Source organism: Cygnus atratus, chromosome 9 (assembly GCF_013377495.2).
Source record: "Cygnus atratus isolate AKBS03 ecotype Queensland, Australia chromosome 9, CAtr_DNAZoo_HiC_assembly, whole genome shotgun sequence".
Classification (NCBI taxonomy): Eukaryota; Metazoa; Chordata; class Aves; order Anseriformes; family Anatidae; genus Cygnus; species Cygnus atratus.
This window is the reverse complement of record NC_066370.1, coordinates 18,365,168-18,380,923: the sequence shown is the minus strand read 5'-3', so window position 1 is coordinate 18,380,923 and position 15,756 is coordinate 18,365,168. Positions and strand designations below refer to the sequence as shown.

General features: G+C 51.5%; 1 protein-coding gene and 1 long non-coding RNA gene across 2 annotated transcripts in view; both read left to right on the top strand.

The window, feature by feature from the left end:
* Positions 1-15,756, top strand: part of LOC118253180 (uncharacterized) — a 75,587-nt gene that overhangs the window by 42,593 nt on the left and 17,238 nt on the right. The gene's annotated exons all lie outside the window — the stretch shown is intronic.
* Positions 9,328-10,275, top strand: SOX2 (SRY-box transcription factor 2). Its single transcript, XM_035557301.1, has one exon. It carries the CDS (start codon positions 9,328-9,330, stop codon positions 10,273-10,275), a length of 948 nt encoding a protein of 315 aa, XP_035413194.1.

The window sequence follows — 15,756 nt, the reverse complement described above, 5'->3', positions numbered from 1 at the left end:
TACAGTTAGCAAAGTTGAGGTTGGATTTTCCCCCCTCTTTCCCCCCCTCCTCTTTTTGGGGGGGTAAGAATTTGGTAGATAAAGGTTAATCTTGGGCTGAATGATAGAGCTGTGATTGACAAGAGAAAAGGTGTTGAGGGCAGGTCGAGCTGTCTTATTTACAGCCCACTGCTTGCTATAGAGCCTTTGTTAGGACTGGAAAGCTAATTTAGTGCTGATCAAAAGCACCACAGAGTTAAAGGACTGGTAATGACTGCTAATTTCATTTCAGCCTCATACATCCCCAACTGCTGTAATTAAAGACGTGCTATTTAAATACAGGTGAAGAGTTTTTGTAGTAGGGGGAAAGTGGGTAGCCGGTTACAATTTGATTTATGCTTAATATGGTAAAAGACCGGCGGCTGCTGCCTGGTTTTAGCGGCGGGCCTTTGTGCGGCACCCCGCCTCTGCGGAGCCGGCCCCGCGGGGAAAGGGGGGCGCAGCCCGGGGCGCACGGGGAGCCGAGCCTCAGGCTGCCGGGGGTCGGTGCCGCTCCTAATTGTTCCCATCGAACAAGCCGGCGAGCCCTGGGAGAGCCAGGGAGAGGGGAGACGGAGGGGCATGTGTCAGCCTTGAAGTGCCTCTGCGGAAGCTCGGGTCCTCATATTATTATTATTTTTAATTAAATTATTTTACCACTCCGCGCCTGGTTCGCTGGCTCCGAAGCGATGTAATTTCACGACCGATACATAACAGTTTCTTTCTGGGGAAACATCAAAGGATAAAAGCTCTACGTTTTCGTAGTTGGTTAAAATTGATACCAAAAAAAAAAAAAAAAAAAAAAAAAGAATTTAGCCTTTAATCTCTTTTTATCCCCCAAGACTGAAGATCTGTACTCGACCCCGCTAAGCGCCGGGCTCCCCCCCTTCCGGGGCCTCGGCGGGCGGCTGGCAGCTCCCCCTGTCGGCAGCGCCCGGGGCCGCCGCTGCCTGCGGAACTTGCGCGGCGCAAACCAGCGCGGGGAGCGCGGCACCGGGCGAGGAGCGGAGCCAGGCGGTGTCGCCGAGCCGCTGGGCTTTGTAAGGCAAACCCCGAAAAAAAAAAAAAAAAAAAAAAACAGCGCAGAGAGCACGGCAAGGGATGCGCCTCCTGCCCGAGCTGCTCGCTCTGAGGGCGGACAGACAGACACGGGGAAGATGCCACCGGGCTGTAGCTGCGCCCTGCTGGGGAAGGCCCTGCAGAAATGGCCGTGCCTCTTGCTCTCCGAAGAGCAGGGCTGCTGCTGCGGGACCGCTTGTGCTCTGCTGGCCGGCCGGCGTGCAAAGAGCAACATGGTTCTTGGCAGCACGGGACTGAAAATTAAAAATAAGGGTGGCCTTTTCCCCCTGCTCAGCTCCGGCGTGCCGGTGAGGCCAGGATAAATCCCAGCCTGCCGGAGGCTTGGGTTGGTGTTTGCATCCCAAGGGGTCCTAAAGGAGTCGGCACTGACAGGTGCTGCTTGTGAGCAGAGGGAACGTTTCCGTTTCGTTAGGGGAAAAAACGTCTAAAATGGCACGTGTCGAAACGCGGAGCTGTAAGTCGTCTCCCCCCGCGCCCCAAAAAAAGAGCAAAATAACCCCCCCTTCCCCCAATTCCTGGAAAAGGAAGGAGCCTTGTCTGGAGTGAACGCTTGGAGTGGGGTTTGTCTTCCTATTGAGATGACAGATTAAAAAGAAAGCCGGGTGATATAAATCGATTAGCCAAAATACGTGAAGTGCTGCGTTGCCACCAACTTTTGAGGTGAATTAGGTGAATTATTTCGGAGGCACCTGCACAGCTCCGAGGAGCGCATTTAGCGGCTGTGTCCGCGCGTTGCAGTAACGCCGAACCCACTTCGTGCGTCTTGCGTGCGAGGAGAAACGCTAATGGAAACCAAATTATTTCTGCTAAATTGAGGTTATTTTATATCTCCTGTTGACAGCGTGGACGCACATCATAGCGCCGCAATTTTTCTATTAAATGAATCCTACGGCTGTGGGTCTCACAATAAACTTTTCACTTTAGAAATTATACGAGCAGCGTTTTTTAAGGATTGTTTGTCGCGCTGAGTAGACTTTCCCCATTCTCTAGGTTTGATCTCCGCTTGAGACTCTTAATAAGGCAATTCTGTAGTAAGAGCGCCCAAACTAAAGACATAGCATTTTCTATAAATAATAGCAAAAGCCCTGCACAGATTTCCTGCACAACGGAATTCCCAGATTTCCTTTACTGTTTCTTTAGTTGGCATGCGTTGGTATATATAACTCCGAAATTAAGCAAAAATATATATCTGTATAGATCTGTCAAGCGAGCTATAAACAGAGATATTATATGTCAATTACTACAGGAAACGGAAAAAATACAGAACGGTTGGTACACCCGTTTTCACGTCAGAAGGCACCACACAAAACCGCAGTGACCCCTGCCGAAGCGTGAGTGATTAACCCAGATCCAGGAGCGGTGCTCTTGGTGCTCCCCTCAGGAACAACAGTTGTGAGGGGGGCTATAAAGGGGTCGTAAACCCCCCTTCCCAAGGGTAGAAGCTGGCACAGAAAGTCGAGGCTCCCGAGTGACGGCTTTAACCAAAATCCGCTTTTTTTCGGGGCTGGGTTCGCAGCCCAACGGCATCCACGGGAGGAAAGCGGGGCCATGGCCCGGCGGGGCAGACACCTGGCAGCAGGGGGGGGGGGGACACAGCGCCGTGCTCCTTCTCGCTCCTTTCCACTCGGGGGAAAGGTGCATCTGCAGCTTACTTCGGTCTTTTGGAAGGAGAGATTTTTGGAAGCCGCTATTTCCCACAGCTCTCTCTCCAGGGCAGCGGAAAGGGAGACTCGAAGAAACAAACCCGAAAAGCGACCTCAAATACCAGTTTTCGGAGCGGCTTTTCCCACTTTTTCCCTCCTTCCCCTCCTGCCCCTCCGTGGCACCTGGGTGCTGCGAGCACCCGCCTCCCGCAGCGTTGCCTGGGCACGGGGAGCCAAGGGACGGGCACCCCCGGCGCCCCCCTTCGCCCCGTTTTCCTCGGGCGGCAGCGGGGGCAGAAGTCCCGCTCCCCCGGGATGTCCGGGCAGAAAGGGCTGCGAACCCCCCCTTGCCCCAGCCCCGAGGGGGCCAGGTCTTCGTGCGCCCCCAAAACTTGGCCTGTCCCTGCGGGACGCACACACGTCCTTGGCCTATGGCCGGGCGCAGGATGCAGGATGCTGGGAGCATCCTTTGAGGCACCCCCGGCTCCCTCCCGGGCTCCCTCAGGTCATCCTTGGGTGGGGGACCGTGGATAGACACACGGGAAGTGGTGGTGGTATTATTTATAGCGCCGTCTCTCTGCTCCGATTAAGCGCCGTCTAAATATGAATTCACAGTATAGACAGCTAGTCTATAATTTGAATTAAAATCCCCACAACGAGCCCGTCACTGGAGAATTCTGAAATCACAAGCCTAAGTTGACACAATGAGCCCATGGTGTCAATAAACCATGGGCGAGATGGAGAGATTGTCACTCCAGACCATAACAGTTCTGAAAGTGTCATTACCGTCTGTCCTGTCAATGAGCTCCAAATTAAGGACTATGAGGAACAGTGAGATAAAAGTTACCGTCTTGGCTCCATTATGGGCGATCGTGTCAGTGATCTGAGGATCGCTGGAATGGGATTGCTTTTTTTCTTCTTTTTCTGTATTTTTTTTAATGTGCTTTTCAAACCATGCCTCGGGATTCCAGGGTTTGAGGTGCGCTGGGGAGAGGAGCAACCTTGAAGCACCCCAGGCTCTGCCTCAGGCGTTCCCATTGAAAGTGCGAGAGCTTCTTTGGGAAACGTTGTGAATTCAATGGAGGAGCCGGAATAATTCCATCAAAACTGCTCTGGGGCCAAAGAGGACTTCATTTGATTTGGGCGACACGTGTGATCCCATGAACAGACCCATTTTAACACCATTTTTTTTCTTAAGTCAATACAAAGGTGGTGAGGGGGAACGAGGGAAAGAAAATAGGAACCTCAGCTTTAGCAAAAGACGACACGTTTCTGTTTAAGATAGCACCTTCCAGGCATTAAAACTTTCAGAAAATGTCCCAATCTCTCTCTCCTGCGAGCCTGAGAGAGTTAAGGGGACTTACTCAGGAATTGGAAACCTTCAATTCTGGATTTTCGTGCCTTTGTGGGTTTAAGCAAAGCAGTTAGCGTTCTTCAGGAGGGGTTTTGTGTTTAATATACATGAGTTCATTCAACTACAATGGGAAAAGAAAACTCATTTGTTCTTATGAAACTAGGAAGGAAAGATAACTTTAAATAGACTGCCAAAAAGGATCCTGCTCAAGGGGGCTGCCTCCCCGGTAAAGGGCCTACTTCCAACTGTAATTTCACCCTGTTATGTTGTGCAGTAATTCCCGAGTTTATCCTCGCCACTGGTGCTTGATTTTCTGTTTTATTTTTAAGGTCATGTAAGAAAAAATAACGGCTTCTATTCTGCTCTCCTCTGGGAAGGAGGTCCAGGGAGTGGTGTTTCAGAAGCAGGGAAAAATCGCAGAGAGTTTGAGGAGGCTGTTGGCTATTTATGAAGAGTCCTGGAAGCGTGTTTGGACAAACGGCTTCTCCGTTTATTGAGAAGCCTTTTGAAAGCGACTTTGAGAGGTGCTGTGTGTGCGTGTCAGTCGGCTGTTCTGCTGTTTATTGTGTACGAGAAGCTCGTCCCAGCATCCGAGGTTTATTATTATTATTATTATTTTTAATTTCGCTTCTCACAGCACTGAAGAAAGGTGGAGCCTGTTGTTGTTTTTCTTTTTTAACCTTGCTACGGTTTTTTTTCTCCTTTTTTTTCTCTTTTATTCTTTTTTGCTTTTTTTTTTTGCCTTTTTTTTTTTTTAATTTAATTTTATTTTTTTTTAAGGCTCTGAAAAAACAGCAGCAGAACGCCCGTGCAGGCGGCGGTCGCTGGGCGGGGAGGTGGCAGAGGGGCCGGTCGGAGGGCATACCTCTCCCCGCCGGTCCCCGCCGGCACCCTTCGGTCCCCTTCGGTCCCCGTCGGTCCCCGCCGGTCCCCCGAGCATCCCCGGGAGCGGCGGGGCCGTACGCTGCCGCCCTGCCGCACGTGTGCTCGCCCCGCGGCTGCCTTAGGGAGAAGGAGGATGAAAGGGGTCGCGGAGCTCCCTCCGCATTCCCCAGCTTTCAAGGGTCCTCAGAGCCCTTGAGGGAAATTATTGGGCGAAACTGGGGCTGGATGCGGCGGTGGTGCCTCGCCCCCCTCGACCGCTTGTACGTGTAATGCCACTTCTGAGAGCGACAATCGGGCTACTTGCTGGACAGGCAGGGACAAAAAAAAACAGATTAAACCGTTTTAAATAATAATAAAAAATATATATATCCCGAACGCAAGCAGAGTGGATTACGCTTGCCCCAGCGCCTCGGGTCCCCAGGACTCCCCGAGCTGCCGCCCCTGCCCCTCGGGCCCCGCCGAGAGGGGTGGCCCCGGGCCGAAGGGCGGGGGGCGCAGGAGCCCCGCTGGGGTACGGGCCGGCCCTGCCCCTCGGCCCCGCCAACTTGGAACTTGTGAAGTTTATTTGAGCTTGTGCTCTGTTTTTTTTTTTTTTTTTGGTGTTGCCTTTTTTTTTTTTTTTTTTTTTTTTTTTTGCCAGTGCCCCAGGTTGTCGCTGGGTCTGCGCCCGTCGCTGAGCCAGCTTGCTTTGGCTGAGCAAATGGGGCGCTTCTGCAACTGCGGAGAAGGCAGGGGGCTGGAAAGAGGGCTCCGTACCCACTCGAAATGTTTTTTTTTTTTATTATTTTTGTCGTTAGAGGGTGTTTCTCCCCCCGTTTGTCGCGGGAGAGTAGCACAAACCCACGGTGTGATTTCTGAAATTCCCCCAGGGATGGGCTTTGGCTTCGTGTGCCGTAACGTCCTGGGCGAACTTCGGCTCCTGAGCTGCTGCAGGGTGAGGGCGGGAGAGGAAATTTCTCTGCGCGTTTTCGTCTTCGGATTTTTTTTAAACGTAATGAAATTAAAACTTTTGGAGCTCACAGTTGACATTTTGCAGAAAATTGAGTTATCAAGGCAGTAATTATTTCACAAGGAGATAAAACTCTCATAGCCCTAACTGTCAAATAGGGCCCTTTTCAGATTTTAATTACAAAATAAAATTAGTCTGCTCTTCCTCGGAAGGGTTTGTGAGTGGCTAAACAGAGCTTTCCCCAATACTGGTGGTCGTCAAACTCTGCTAATTAGCAATGCTGAGAAATTCCAGTTAACAAGGACATTCTCTAAGTCTCTGCAGGTTCCCTGCCGTTCGCCTTCATTTCCATAAGAAGATTAAGAGTGGAGGGGAACACACTCAAATGCAGATGCAGAAAAGAAGCGTTTTTAACAAGCATCATAATAGTAAGATGCTTGGCTAGTTCTCACCTAATTACTGCAAGTTAAACCTCTATTTGCAGCTAAGGACAAAAAATGGAGCTGCAATCTTCCATCTCCACAAGACTGCTTAATAGTTTGCTTTAGATTGGTTACTAGCAGGTTCAGAAAAAATAGTATGAAAATGTGTATATTCTTTCCGATACAGTTAACACGATAGGTTGTATCCTCGGGGCTTTTAGAGAAATCGGCGGTTATTAGAACAATAAATACACAAAATCCAAGTAGTTAACATTCATTTTCTTTAAAGAAACTCATAACCTGGAAATAAGAGTGCATGTGCCGTAAAGCCCATCACTGAGAACATTTGCAGACTATTTGTTTAATGTAAGCACTTTTCATTTCCATAAATTATACCAAAGGCAACGATTTTTTAAATCCACTCAGATTAAACCATCCCTCCACAGGCCTCCCTTTCAACGTGGCTATATTCTTCCGCAGAGTGCTGTTGTTATTGTCATTAATACAGAAAACCGGGGGACCATTTCATCTTTCTTATTTTCCAGCCTGCAGCCCGGGCTGTCCGTGCTTCCCCGGCCGTGTGTCCATATCCCTAACCCCACACACCCCAGAGGAAAGGCAGAAAATGCCCTAAAGGAGCTGTATCGCCCTCACCTTCTTTCCTACGGCGTGTTAGTATGTATCCACGCCGGATAGATAGTTTATTGCATCGATAATTAAAACGGTTAATTAAAATAAAGCCGTAAATACTCCCCGATAACACAATTGGTAGGCATTTCCCAGCCTTTATTCGGAGGATAAATGCAATTAGGAAGGGGCCAGGCCCCGTAAGGCCCCCGGCGGGCACAGCGCAGCCCCCACCGCCCTGCTCCTGCGGGTCCCCGGGCTGCGCACCCCACGCGGCAGCAGCCGGAGCCGGAGTCCCGCTCTGCCTGTGCACCACCAAGCCTCCGGTGTCACTTTATTACGCCGAACAAACACCAAAGCCACCCACCCCACCCCCTCTTTTTTTTTTTTTTTTTCAATTTAATTACCCCTAAGATTTTCTTATTATTATTTGGCATGGCGTTATCAACTGCTGACCCGAGCATAAACAATAAGAAAGTAAATAGCCGCCGTGCCCTCAGGAGCGGCCGGACAATCAGAACCCCTTTACATCCCTCATCTCGTAATTTGCACCTATTTTTTTCCACCGCTTTAACCTATCACTTATCTACCGGCTCTATCCCCATCTCCGAATTAAACGCATTAAACCCGATAGGATTTATTTGCATAATCCCCATACGCAAAGATGGCACGGAGGTTGTTCAGCAGGATGATTTGGAAGGGGTGTAATAACTCGGGCCCTTCCCAACCCCCCCTCCTCAACCCCCTCCCCGGGCATCTCTCGGGGCCGGGTGGGGCCGGCAGGGGGCGCCGCAGCGCCGCGGCTGGGACAGTATGGGGCGCCCGGGCGCGGCCCCTGCCCCCGCCTGCGGTGCCAGGTCCCGGGGCGCCCCCTGCCCCTCACCCCCCGGCCCGGGGGCTGCTCGCACTCCCGGGGGGGCTCCCACCTCCGGGAGGAGCGGCCCCGGCCCCGGTGGGCGCGGAGGAGGAGGCGGCGGGGTGGGTAGAGCGGGGCCGGCATGCGGCTCCCCCCGCTCGGCGTCCTCTTTTCCCCTCCTTCCTTTGTCGTCAAGTGCGTTTTAGCAACAAAGATCCCAACAAGAGAGTGGAAGTAAACTTAGCCGGGGCTTTGTGCGGCCCCGTGTAGCGACAAGAAGAGAAACAAAACTACCTATTTGTACCGCCGGGCGCGCCCACCCAGCGCCGCCCGCACAAAGGACGCGGGGCAGCCTTGGGCCGTCGCGGGTCCCTGCCCCGCCGTGTGTGCCCCGCGGGGGGACTTTTGGGGTCCCCTCCCCATTGTCCAGAATCCCCCAGGCACCGTGAGGCAGGAGGAAGGGCTCGGTGCTGCGGGCACGGAGGGGGCGCACCCTGGGCTGTGCGGAGCGGCCCTCGGCTCCCCGGCGGGGAGGCAGCGGGCGGGGGGCTCCGCTCCTCCGAGCACCCCACGGGTGGGGAGACGCCGGCCCCGGCCGCAGGGGGACCCCACCGGTCCCGGGCGGGTGCCTGCAGCGGGGCGTGGGGGGGCCGAGGGGAGGCCGGGGCTTGGGGGGGGGGGAAACAAGGGGGAGGCCGTTCCCTCTCCGCGCTCCCCCCACGGCTTCTCCTAGCCCCAAGCCAACACCAACTTGGGAAAGGGGGGGAAAAAAAATAAGAAAAAAAAAAAAAAAGGCAAAAAAAAACGTCGCAACAATGCTGTTTACCCACTTCCTCCAAAAGGCGTGTGTGACCTGTTGCTGGAAGGGGAGCTACAAAGGCTTCCCAGTGGCTGCCTGGGCCGCCTCTGGGCCCGCCCCCCCCCGCCGAGCCGTCCCGGCGGCTCCGAGCCCCCGCCCCGTTTCATGCAAAACCAGGGGTAGAGACTTGTCCTCAGTGGCGGAGCCGCCGAGCGCTGATTGGCCGGGGCGAACACATTTATTCCCTGACAAGCCCCCATCACATGGATGGTTGTCTATTAACTTGTTCAAAAAAGTATCAGGAGTTGTCAAGGCAGAGAGAGAGAGTGTGTGTGTTTGCAAAAGGGGGTAAAGTAGTTTGCTGGCTCTTTAAGACTGAGGTGGAGAGAGAGAGAGAGAGAGAGAGAGAGAGAGAGAGAAAGAGAGAGAGAGGCAGGCAGAGAAAAGGGAAAAAGGAGGAAGAAGAAGTTTTTTAAAAGCAAGGCTCCGGCGGTAATAATAGCAGTTATTAGCATTATTAATCCATCAGCGAAGAGGAAGATTCTGATCGTGATCCAAGTGTGGTTTTGGGGAGTCCCCCTCCCCCCTTTCATACCCCTCCCTAGGAAAAAAAAAAAAAAGTCCGGCTTGGGACTTTGCTGCCGCCGCTCCTCGCTTCTCTGCTCAAGGCTGGTTCCAGGCAAAAGTAGTTTGAATGTACAACATGATGGAAACCGAGCTGAAACCTCCCGCCCCCCAGCAAACTTCGGGGGGAGGCACAGGCAACTCCAACTCGGCCGCCAACAACCAGAAGAACAGCCCGGACCGGGTCAAGCGCCCCATGAACGCCTTCATGGTGTGGTCCCGCGGGCAGCGGCGGAAAATGGCCCAGGAGAACCCGAAGATGCACAACTCCGAGATCAGCAAGCGGCTCGGGGCCGAGTGGAAACTTTTATCCGAGGCGGAGAAGAGACCCTTCATTGACGAAGCCAAGCGGCTCAGAGCTCTGCACATGAAGGAGCACCCGGATTATAAATACCGACCCCGGAGGAAAACCAAGACCCTGATGAAGAAGGATAAGTACACGTTGCCAGGGGGCTTACTGGCACCGGGCACCAATACCATGACGACTGGGGTAGGGGTTGGGGCCACCTTGGGAGCTGGGGTGAACCAGAGGATGGACAGTTACGCGCACATGAACGGCTGGACCAACGGAGGCTATGGGATGATGCAAGAGCAGCTCGGCTACCCGCAGCACCCGGGCTTGAACGCGCACAACGCGGCGCAGATGCAGCCCATGCACCGCTACGACGTGAGCGCCCTGCAGTACAACTCCATGACCAGCTCGCAGACTTACATGAACGGATCGCCTACCTACAGCATGTCGTACTCCCAGCAAGGGACCCCGGGCATGGCCCTGGGCTCCATGGGCTCGGTGGTCAAGACGGAATCCAGCTCCAGTCCCCCCGTAGTCACCTCGTCGTCTCATTCAAGGGCTCCTTGCCAAGCTGGGGACCTTCGGGACATGATCAGCATGTATCTACCAGGTGCTGAAGTACCAGAACCAGCTGCCCCAAGCAGACTTCATATGTCCCAACACTACCAGAGTGCACCTGTTCCTGGCACAGCCATTAATGGCACACTCCCTCTATCACATATGTAAGACAAAGGGGCTGGGGGGGCGGAGGGGCGGGGGGGGGCGGGGGGGAGGAAAACTAAACAAAACAAACAAACAAAAAAAACTTTTATTAGAAATTCTGGACTTTTTTTTTTTTTTGGACTATTTTTGTACAGAGAAAACCGGGGGCGGGGGAGGGGGGGCAGAAATAAAACCGACGAGGAACTTGTATAGAGCTTGGAGGGGAAGCAACTACACAAAACTTTTAAAAAGTTCTAGTGAAAACGGTAGGAACTTTGCAGAAAGTTTGCAAAAGTCTTTACCAATAATATTTAGAGCTAGACTCAAAGAGCGAAGAGGAAAATGTTTTAATATTTGCAGGCAACTTTTGTACAGTATTTATCAAAATAAACATGGCAATCAGAATGTCCATTGGTAATATAGAGAGGAAAAAAAAACAAACTCGAGAATTTGCCAATTATTTTTTAAAAATAGAGTCTACTTGGAGCATTGTGGCTTTGGCAGCTGAATTTATAGCAGCTGCGAGAGGAGAGGAAATTATTTTACAGCGTTTGGACATTTAAATTGTTTTAGAAATTGTACAAAAGGCAAAAACGGTAGGACGAGTACTTGCGAACCATGGGCTTGGTTTGCTGTAAAAGGGCAAACGTTTAGTTGTACTAAATTTTTTTTTTTTTTTTACTTCTTGTTAAAAAGCAAAAATTGCCATGCAGGTTCACACACCGTTTGTTAATTTATGATAACTTTTTGTTTCCAGACTTCATCCTGTTCAAAGAAAAGAAAAAAAAAAAAAAAAAAAAAGAAAAATACCAACCTGAAATTACTGTGTTTGAAATATTTTCTTATGGTTTGTAATATTTCTGTAAATTTATTGTGATGATATTTTAAGTTCTTTTTTTTTTTTTTTCCTCATTTTCCGTAGTTGTATTTTAAAGATTCGGCTCTGTATTATTTGAAATCAGTCTGCCGACAGTCCATGTATATATTTGAACTAATACCATCCTTATAACAGGTACATATTCAAGTTAAGTTTTTACTCCATTATGCACAGTTTGAGATAAATAAATTTTTGACATATGGACACTGAAGTTCCGCTTGAGTCTTGGATTTATTTTTGCAACGCAAGCTGTTTTTGGTTTTGCTTTTGTTTTTAATAATACATGCGGGAGAAGCTCTCCCGGGGGCCAACCGAGCATTGGAAATAACGAGCATTGTAAATGTAGGAGCGTGAATATTTGTGCGGGTAGCGAAGGGAGAGGGAAGGTGCAGCAGGCGGGACGCGGCAAGTCCCCGGGCCAAGCTCGGGGGGCCAGGGCCGCTCGGCTCCCGCTGCCCCCCGGGGCCGGTGGCGATGCCGGTGCTGGTGCCGGTGGCCACTTGTTGCCTCCCTCGGGGCCGTGCCCGAGCCGGCGGCTGCGGGACGCGGCGGCCCGGCCCGCGGGGCTCGGCCAGCCGGAGCGTTTCTGCCCCCCCCACCGTGTGTCCTCGCCCTCCGTGTCCCCCCCGTGGGGAGCCGCCTGTCGTGGCCCCCAGAGGCCGGGCTGCCGGGGGCTGAGCGCTGCCTTTGTTCGGGACTTGCTCAACTTTTCCTCTCCTCGCTCCGGGGCAGCGCAGGAGGAGGTGAGAGGTGGGGACGGGGGGGTGCTCGGCTGGGCAAAGGTAAGAACCGACAAAAATGGAGCAAACAAACAGAACAAACCAAACCAAACCAAAACAAACAAACAAACAAACAAACAAAAAAACAATCGAATGCCAGAGACTTTCACGTTATATCACAGCCCTTTCTTGAATCCTATTTCTTAAATTGCCAGCGCGGTGTAGCCCCAATTCGGACAATCTCTGCAGCCGGTCACAAGCCCCAAAGAGAAGCGGTGGCGCCCGCCAAATAGGAGGAGAGCTCCGCCAGCCGTGCCAGGTAGAGTTTCACTTTGTACAGTTGCAACCGCAATCGCCGAGGGGCCGCTCCGCGCTGCGGCCCCGGCCGGGCATGGGGCGGTGGGCAGCACGGTGGGGCAGCCCCGGTGGCAGCTCCTCGGCTCTCCCTCCCCCCCACCCCGAAAGCCCCAGCGTTTATTTGGGGCTGCTAACGCGGCTGGGGGGTTCCTTTGGGAGACACGCGTGAGGAGGTGCGATAATGATAATAATAATACTAAAAACCACAATCAGCTGGGAGTGGGGGCCCTGTGATTGCAAACTGGTCGCGTCTGCTGCTAATCGCGTGCTGTGCGTGGGGAGAAAAGGATGCGATGGTTCGCTTAGGCAAGGCACAAGCAGGGCACTCTGGAGTGGGGGGCAAGTGTTGCTCAGTTTTTCTTGCTCGGATTTCTTGTCGGTCACTGGATTGTGCTTTAGCTCAGGGAGAAGGAAGGAGAGAAAAAATCACAAATAGTGTTACCCGGCTCGTTTTGGCTTTTTTTTTTCGGTAGTGCTATTTCCTAGGCTCAGTTCTGGCCTCCCTACTTGGAGCCTGGTGTCCAGATGAAAACTCAAATTGCCAGACCAGGAGATGTGGAGTTTTGCTCACTGTCTGTTTGTGTAGTTCAGCTCCCTTTGTCCCTTTTATTTCTGCGCCGTCGCTGTACTTGGGCAGCAGAGCATTTATTACAGATTCCCAACCTTTTCTATTTCTTTTACATTAATGCAACGAGTAAAATATTTTTTTTTCAGAGCTGTGCGGCGTTTGTAATGCATCTAGGGATTATTCACGTGGTAACGAGCACACGTCCCCACTCCCGCTCTCCTCGCTGAGAAAAGAGAAGTGGGAATAAAAGCCCAATCGATATCGCGATTCCATTTTTAAGGGGAATCTTAGCCAATTAACAGCAATAAAACCTGGCCCCTTTTTGAAGTGCTAACTAAAATATTCGAGGGGGGTAGTTGGAAATGTTGGTCCTCTTACAATTCGCATAGAGAAGGCGAGGTAATACAATTAAACAAAAGGCACTAAGCCACATATTCAGGCTTAGTGAATTCAGCAACTTTTTATATGGGTAATTTGTTTAAGCTTAGATTTCGGAGTATGATGTAAAATATATGTTGTTGAAACCTGATCTCCTTGGACAGATTCCTTCCATCCATCCATCCATCCATCCATCCATCCATCCATTTATGCGCTCAGAGAGGATAACCCAAGCATTTTACAAGTCCAGCTGAACGATTTGATTTTTTGAAGTGTTACTTGGAAGAACGCCATTGTCCACGGCTGATTTTAAATTCAACCCATTAAGTAACCCCATTTACACCTAAGCCGTTGTCCCGGGCTGTCGTTTCTTGCAGCTGAGATGGGCAGCAGAGCTCGTGGATGTGTTTTTATGCTGGTTATTGAAGCCCTTTTGGGTTCCCCCTCGTGAGTTGTTGTGTGCTCCATGGCCGGGGTGATGCTCGGTTCACGAGCGTCAGTGTTAATATTTCGCTAACCTTGTACAGAGCCGAAATGAACCCGAGGATAAGATTATAGTTTCCCCTGTGATTTTTGACGGCTTTTTAAGGACTGGGGTGTTAAAATATTTTGCGGAACTGGAGAGGTAGATTAGCAGGGTTTCTTGCCAAAGCTGGGAAGCTGGTATTACAGCCTGTCCCAGGGGGAAATCGCTCACATTAACCACTAAATGAATATTTGACAAGGGCTCATTCGGGGGTATTATTACTACAAACGGGTCCCTACTGGACTTTCCAAGGGTCAAAGAGCAATGGTTCAATTAATTATTTAGACGGTTAGTAGATTTGGTTGTAATAGCCGGACTGATTTCTGCAACCGACAGCTTCTGCCGGTGGGGACCCGCGGAGCGCCGCTGCCCGCAGCCCAGCACCAGCCGCCGGCCGGCAGCGACGGAGCGGGCGGCTGCCGCCTGCCCTCGGCGATTTCTCGGCCGAAAGCCTCTTTTTCTGCTCGGAGACAACCTCCGGGGCCGTGGGAGCCCTCGAGGCTTGCGGGGACCCCCGCAGCAGCGCGTCGGTGCTCAGGATTAATCCCTTCTCGCCTCCGACGTGCAGCAGCCCCGTCTATCTGGCTCGGCGTAGCAGGTAGATAGCTGAGCGCTTTAAGTAGTATATAATGGAGGTCCCACTGAAGGCAAGAGGCCCATTACTGATAGGTGTGATTAGATACACTTCACTTATTTAAAGCCCGATCTAACTCAAATATTAAAAGCTCCAGCGGGCTCTGGTGCGTACGGGATTTCCGAGGAAGCTCTCGGCCGGCGGGGGAGCCGCTGCCGGGCGTGTTTGCCGGCAGCCAGCCGCGCCTGGCACTGGCGTTCCCACATTTTTGTTGTTGGGGGGGGGGGGGAGGACGAGGGAAGGGAGGGTTATTTTGTTTAATTTCTACAACAAACATGTCCGCAGTAGTAGATACTAAAAAAAAAAAATGTTGGGAGTGTGCGATTAGGTGACAATAATATATGTTGAATGAATAAGAGATAAGCTGCAAGGGGGGAGAGGGAAGCAGTAATTACAAACCCAATTCATTCAGCTTTTCAGGACTTTTGTTGTGGGAGCTCCATTGACGGGCTTCGAGCTGCCAGTTTTCTCACATTAAAAAGAACTGATCAGCGCCTCAGGGGGACAAGCAACACCGCTTAACTGCATAGTGATGGGGTCCTCATTTAGAGCCATTACAACAAGAAAATTAAACAGAGCCTTTGTGTGCACCAGGTTTACTTTTCAATTGCTGACAGTTTATAGCTAACTGCTCAGAGATTGAAGTTTGATTGCGGTTTGATCGCCTGCTAGTTAGCACCACCGCTATTTTAGTTTTGGTAATTAAAACCAGTTTTCCGACGATGGCACGGGGAATTGCAAGAAGTTTGCTACTATTTTGCTTTTGAGGAATCAAGTTCACTTGGCAAGGATGTCCAGCGCTGAAGTGAGTGTGGGGGCTTTTTCGCTTAAAAACTTGGGGAAAAAAGAAAGAAAGAAAGAAAGAAAAAAAAAGAAAAAGAAACAAAAAAAAAAAAAAAGAAAGAAAAAAAGAAAGTCAGAAATGGAAAATCTCGGAGTTGCAAATCTGGCAGTACAAGTGCGGAGCGGCGCGGAGCAGAGACGAGAGGAGCGGCCCGGGCCGGCGCTGGGCTGCCTTCGGCCGGCGGCAGGGGCACAGCGGGGCTGGGAGAGCCCCGGGAGCTCCCCGGGGACGGGGGGCAGCGGCCGGGACAGGGGGGGTGAGGGGGTGAGTGTAGGGGTGAGTGGGGGTGAGTGGGGGTGCGAGAGGGTGGGCGTGAGTGTGAGGCTGTGAGTGTGCAAGTGTCTGTGTGTAAGAATGCATGTGTGTGCTTGTACAAGTGTGTGTACGAGTGTGAGTTTCTGAATGTGTGCAAGTTTGCTTAGGAGCGTGTGTGAGTGTGTGCAAGTGTGTACAAATGTGTATGAGTGTGCATGTCTCTGTGTATGCCTATGTGAGAGTGTGTGTGTGTGTGTGCATGTCTGCCTGTGTCTGCATGCATGTGTGTACATGTGCGTTTTTGTGTTCGTGTGTGCGTCTGTGTTCATGTACACGTGCATGTGTGT

Coding starts and splice junctions, on each gene's coding strand:
- SOX2 (XM_035557301.1), top strand. CDS start 9,328: ATGTACAACATGATGGAAACCGAGCTGAAACCTCCCGCCCCCCAGCAA.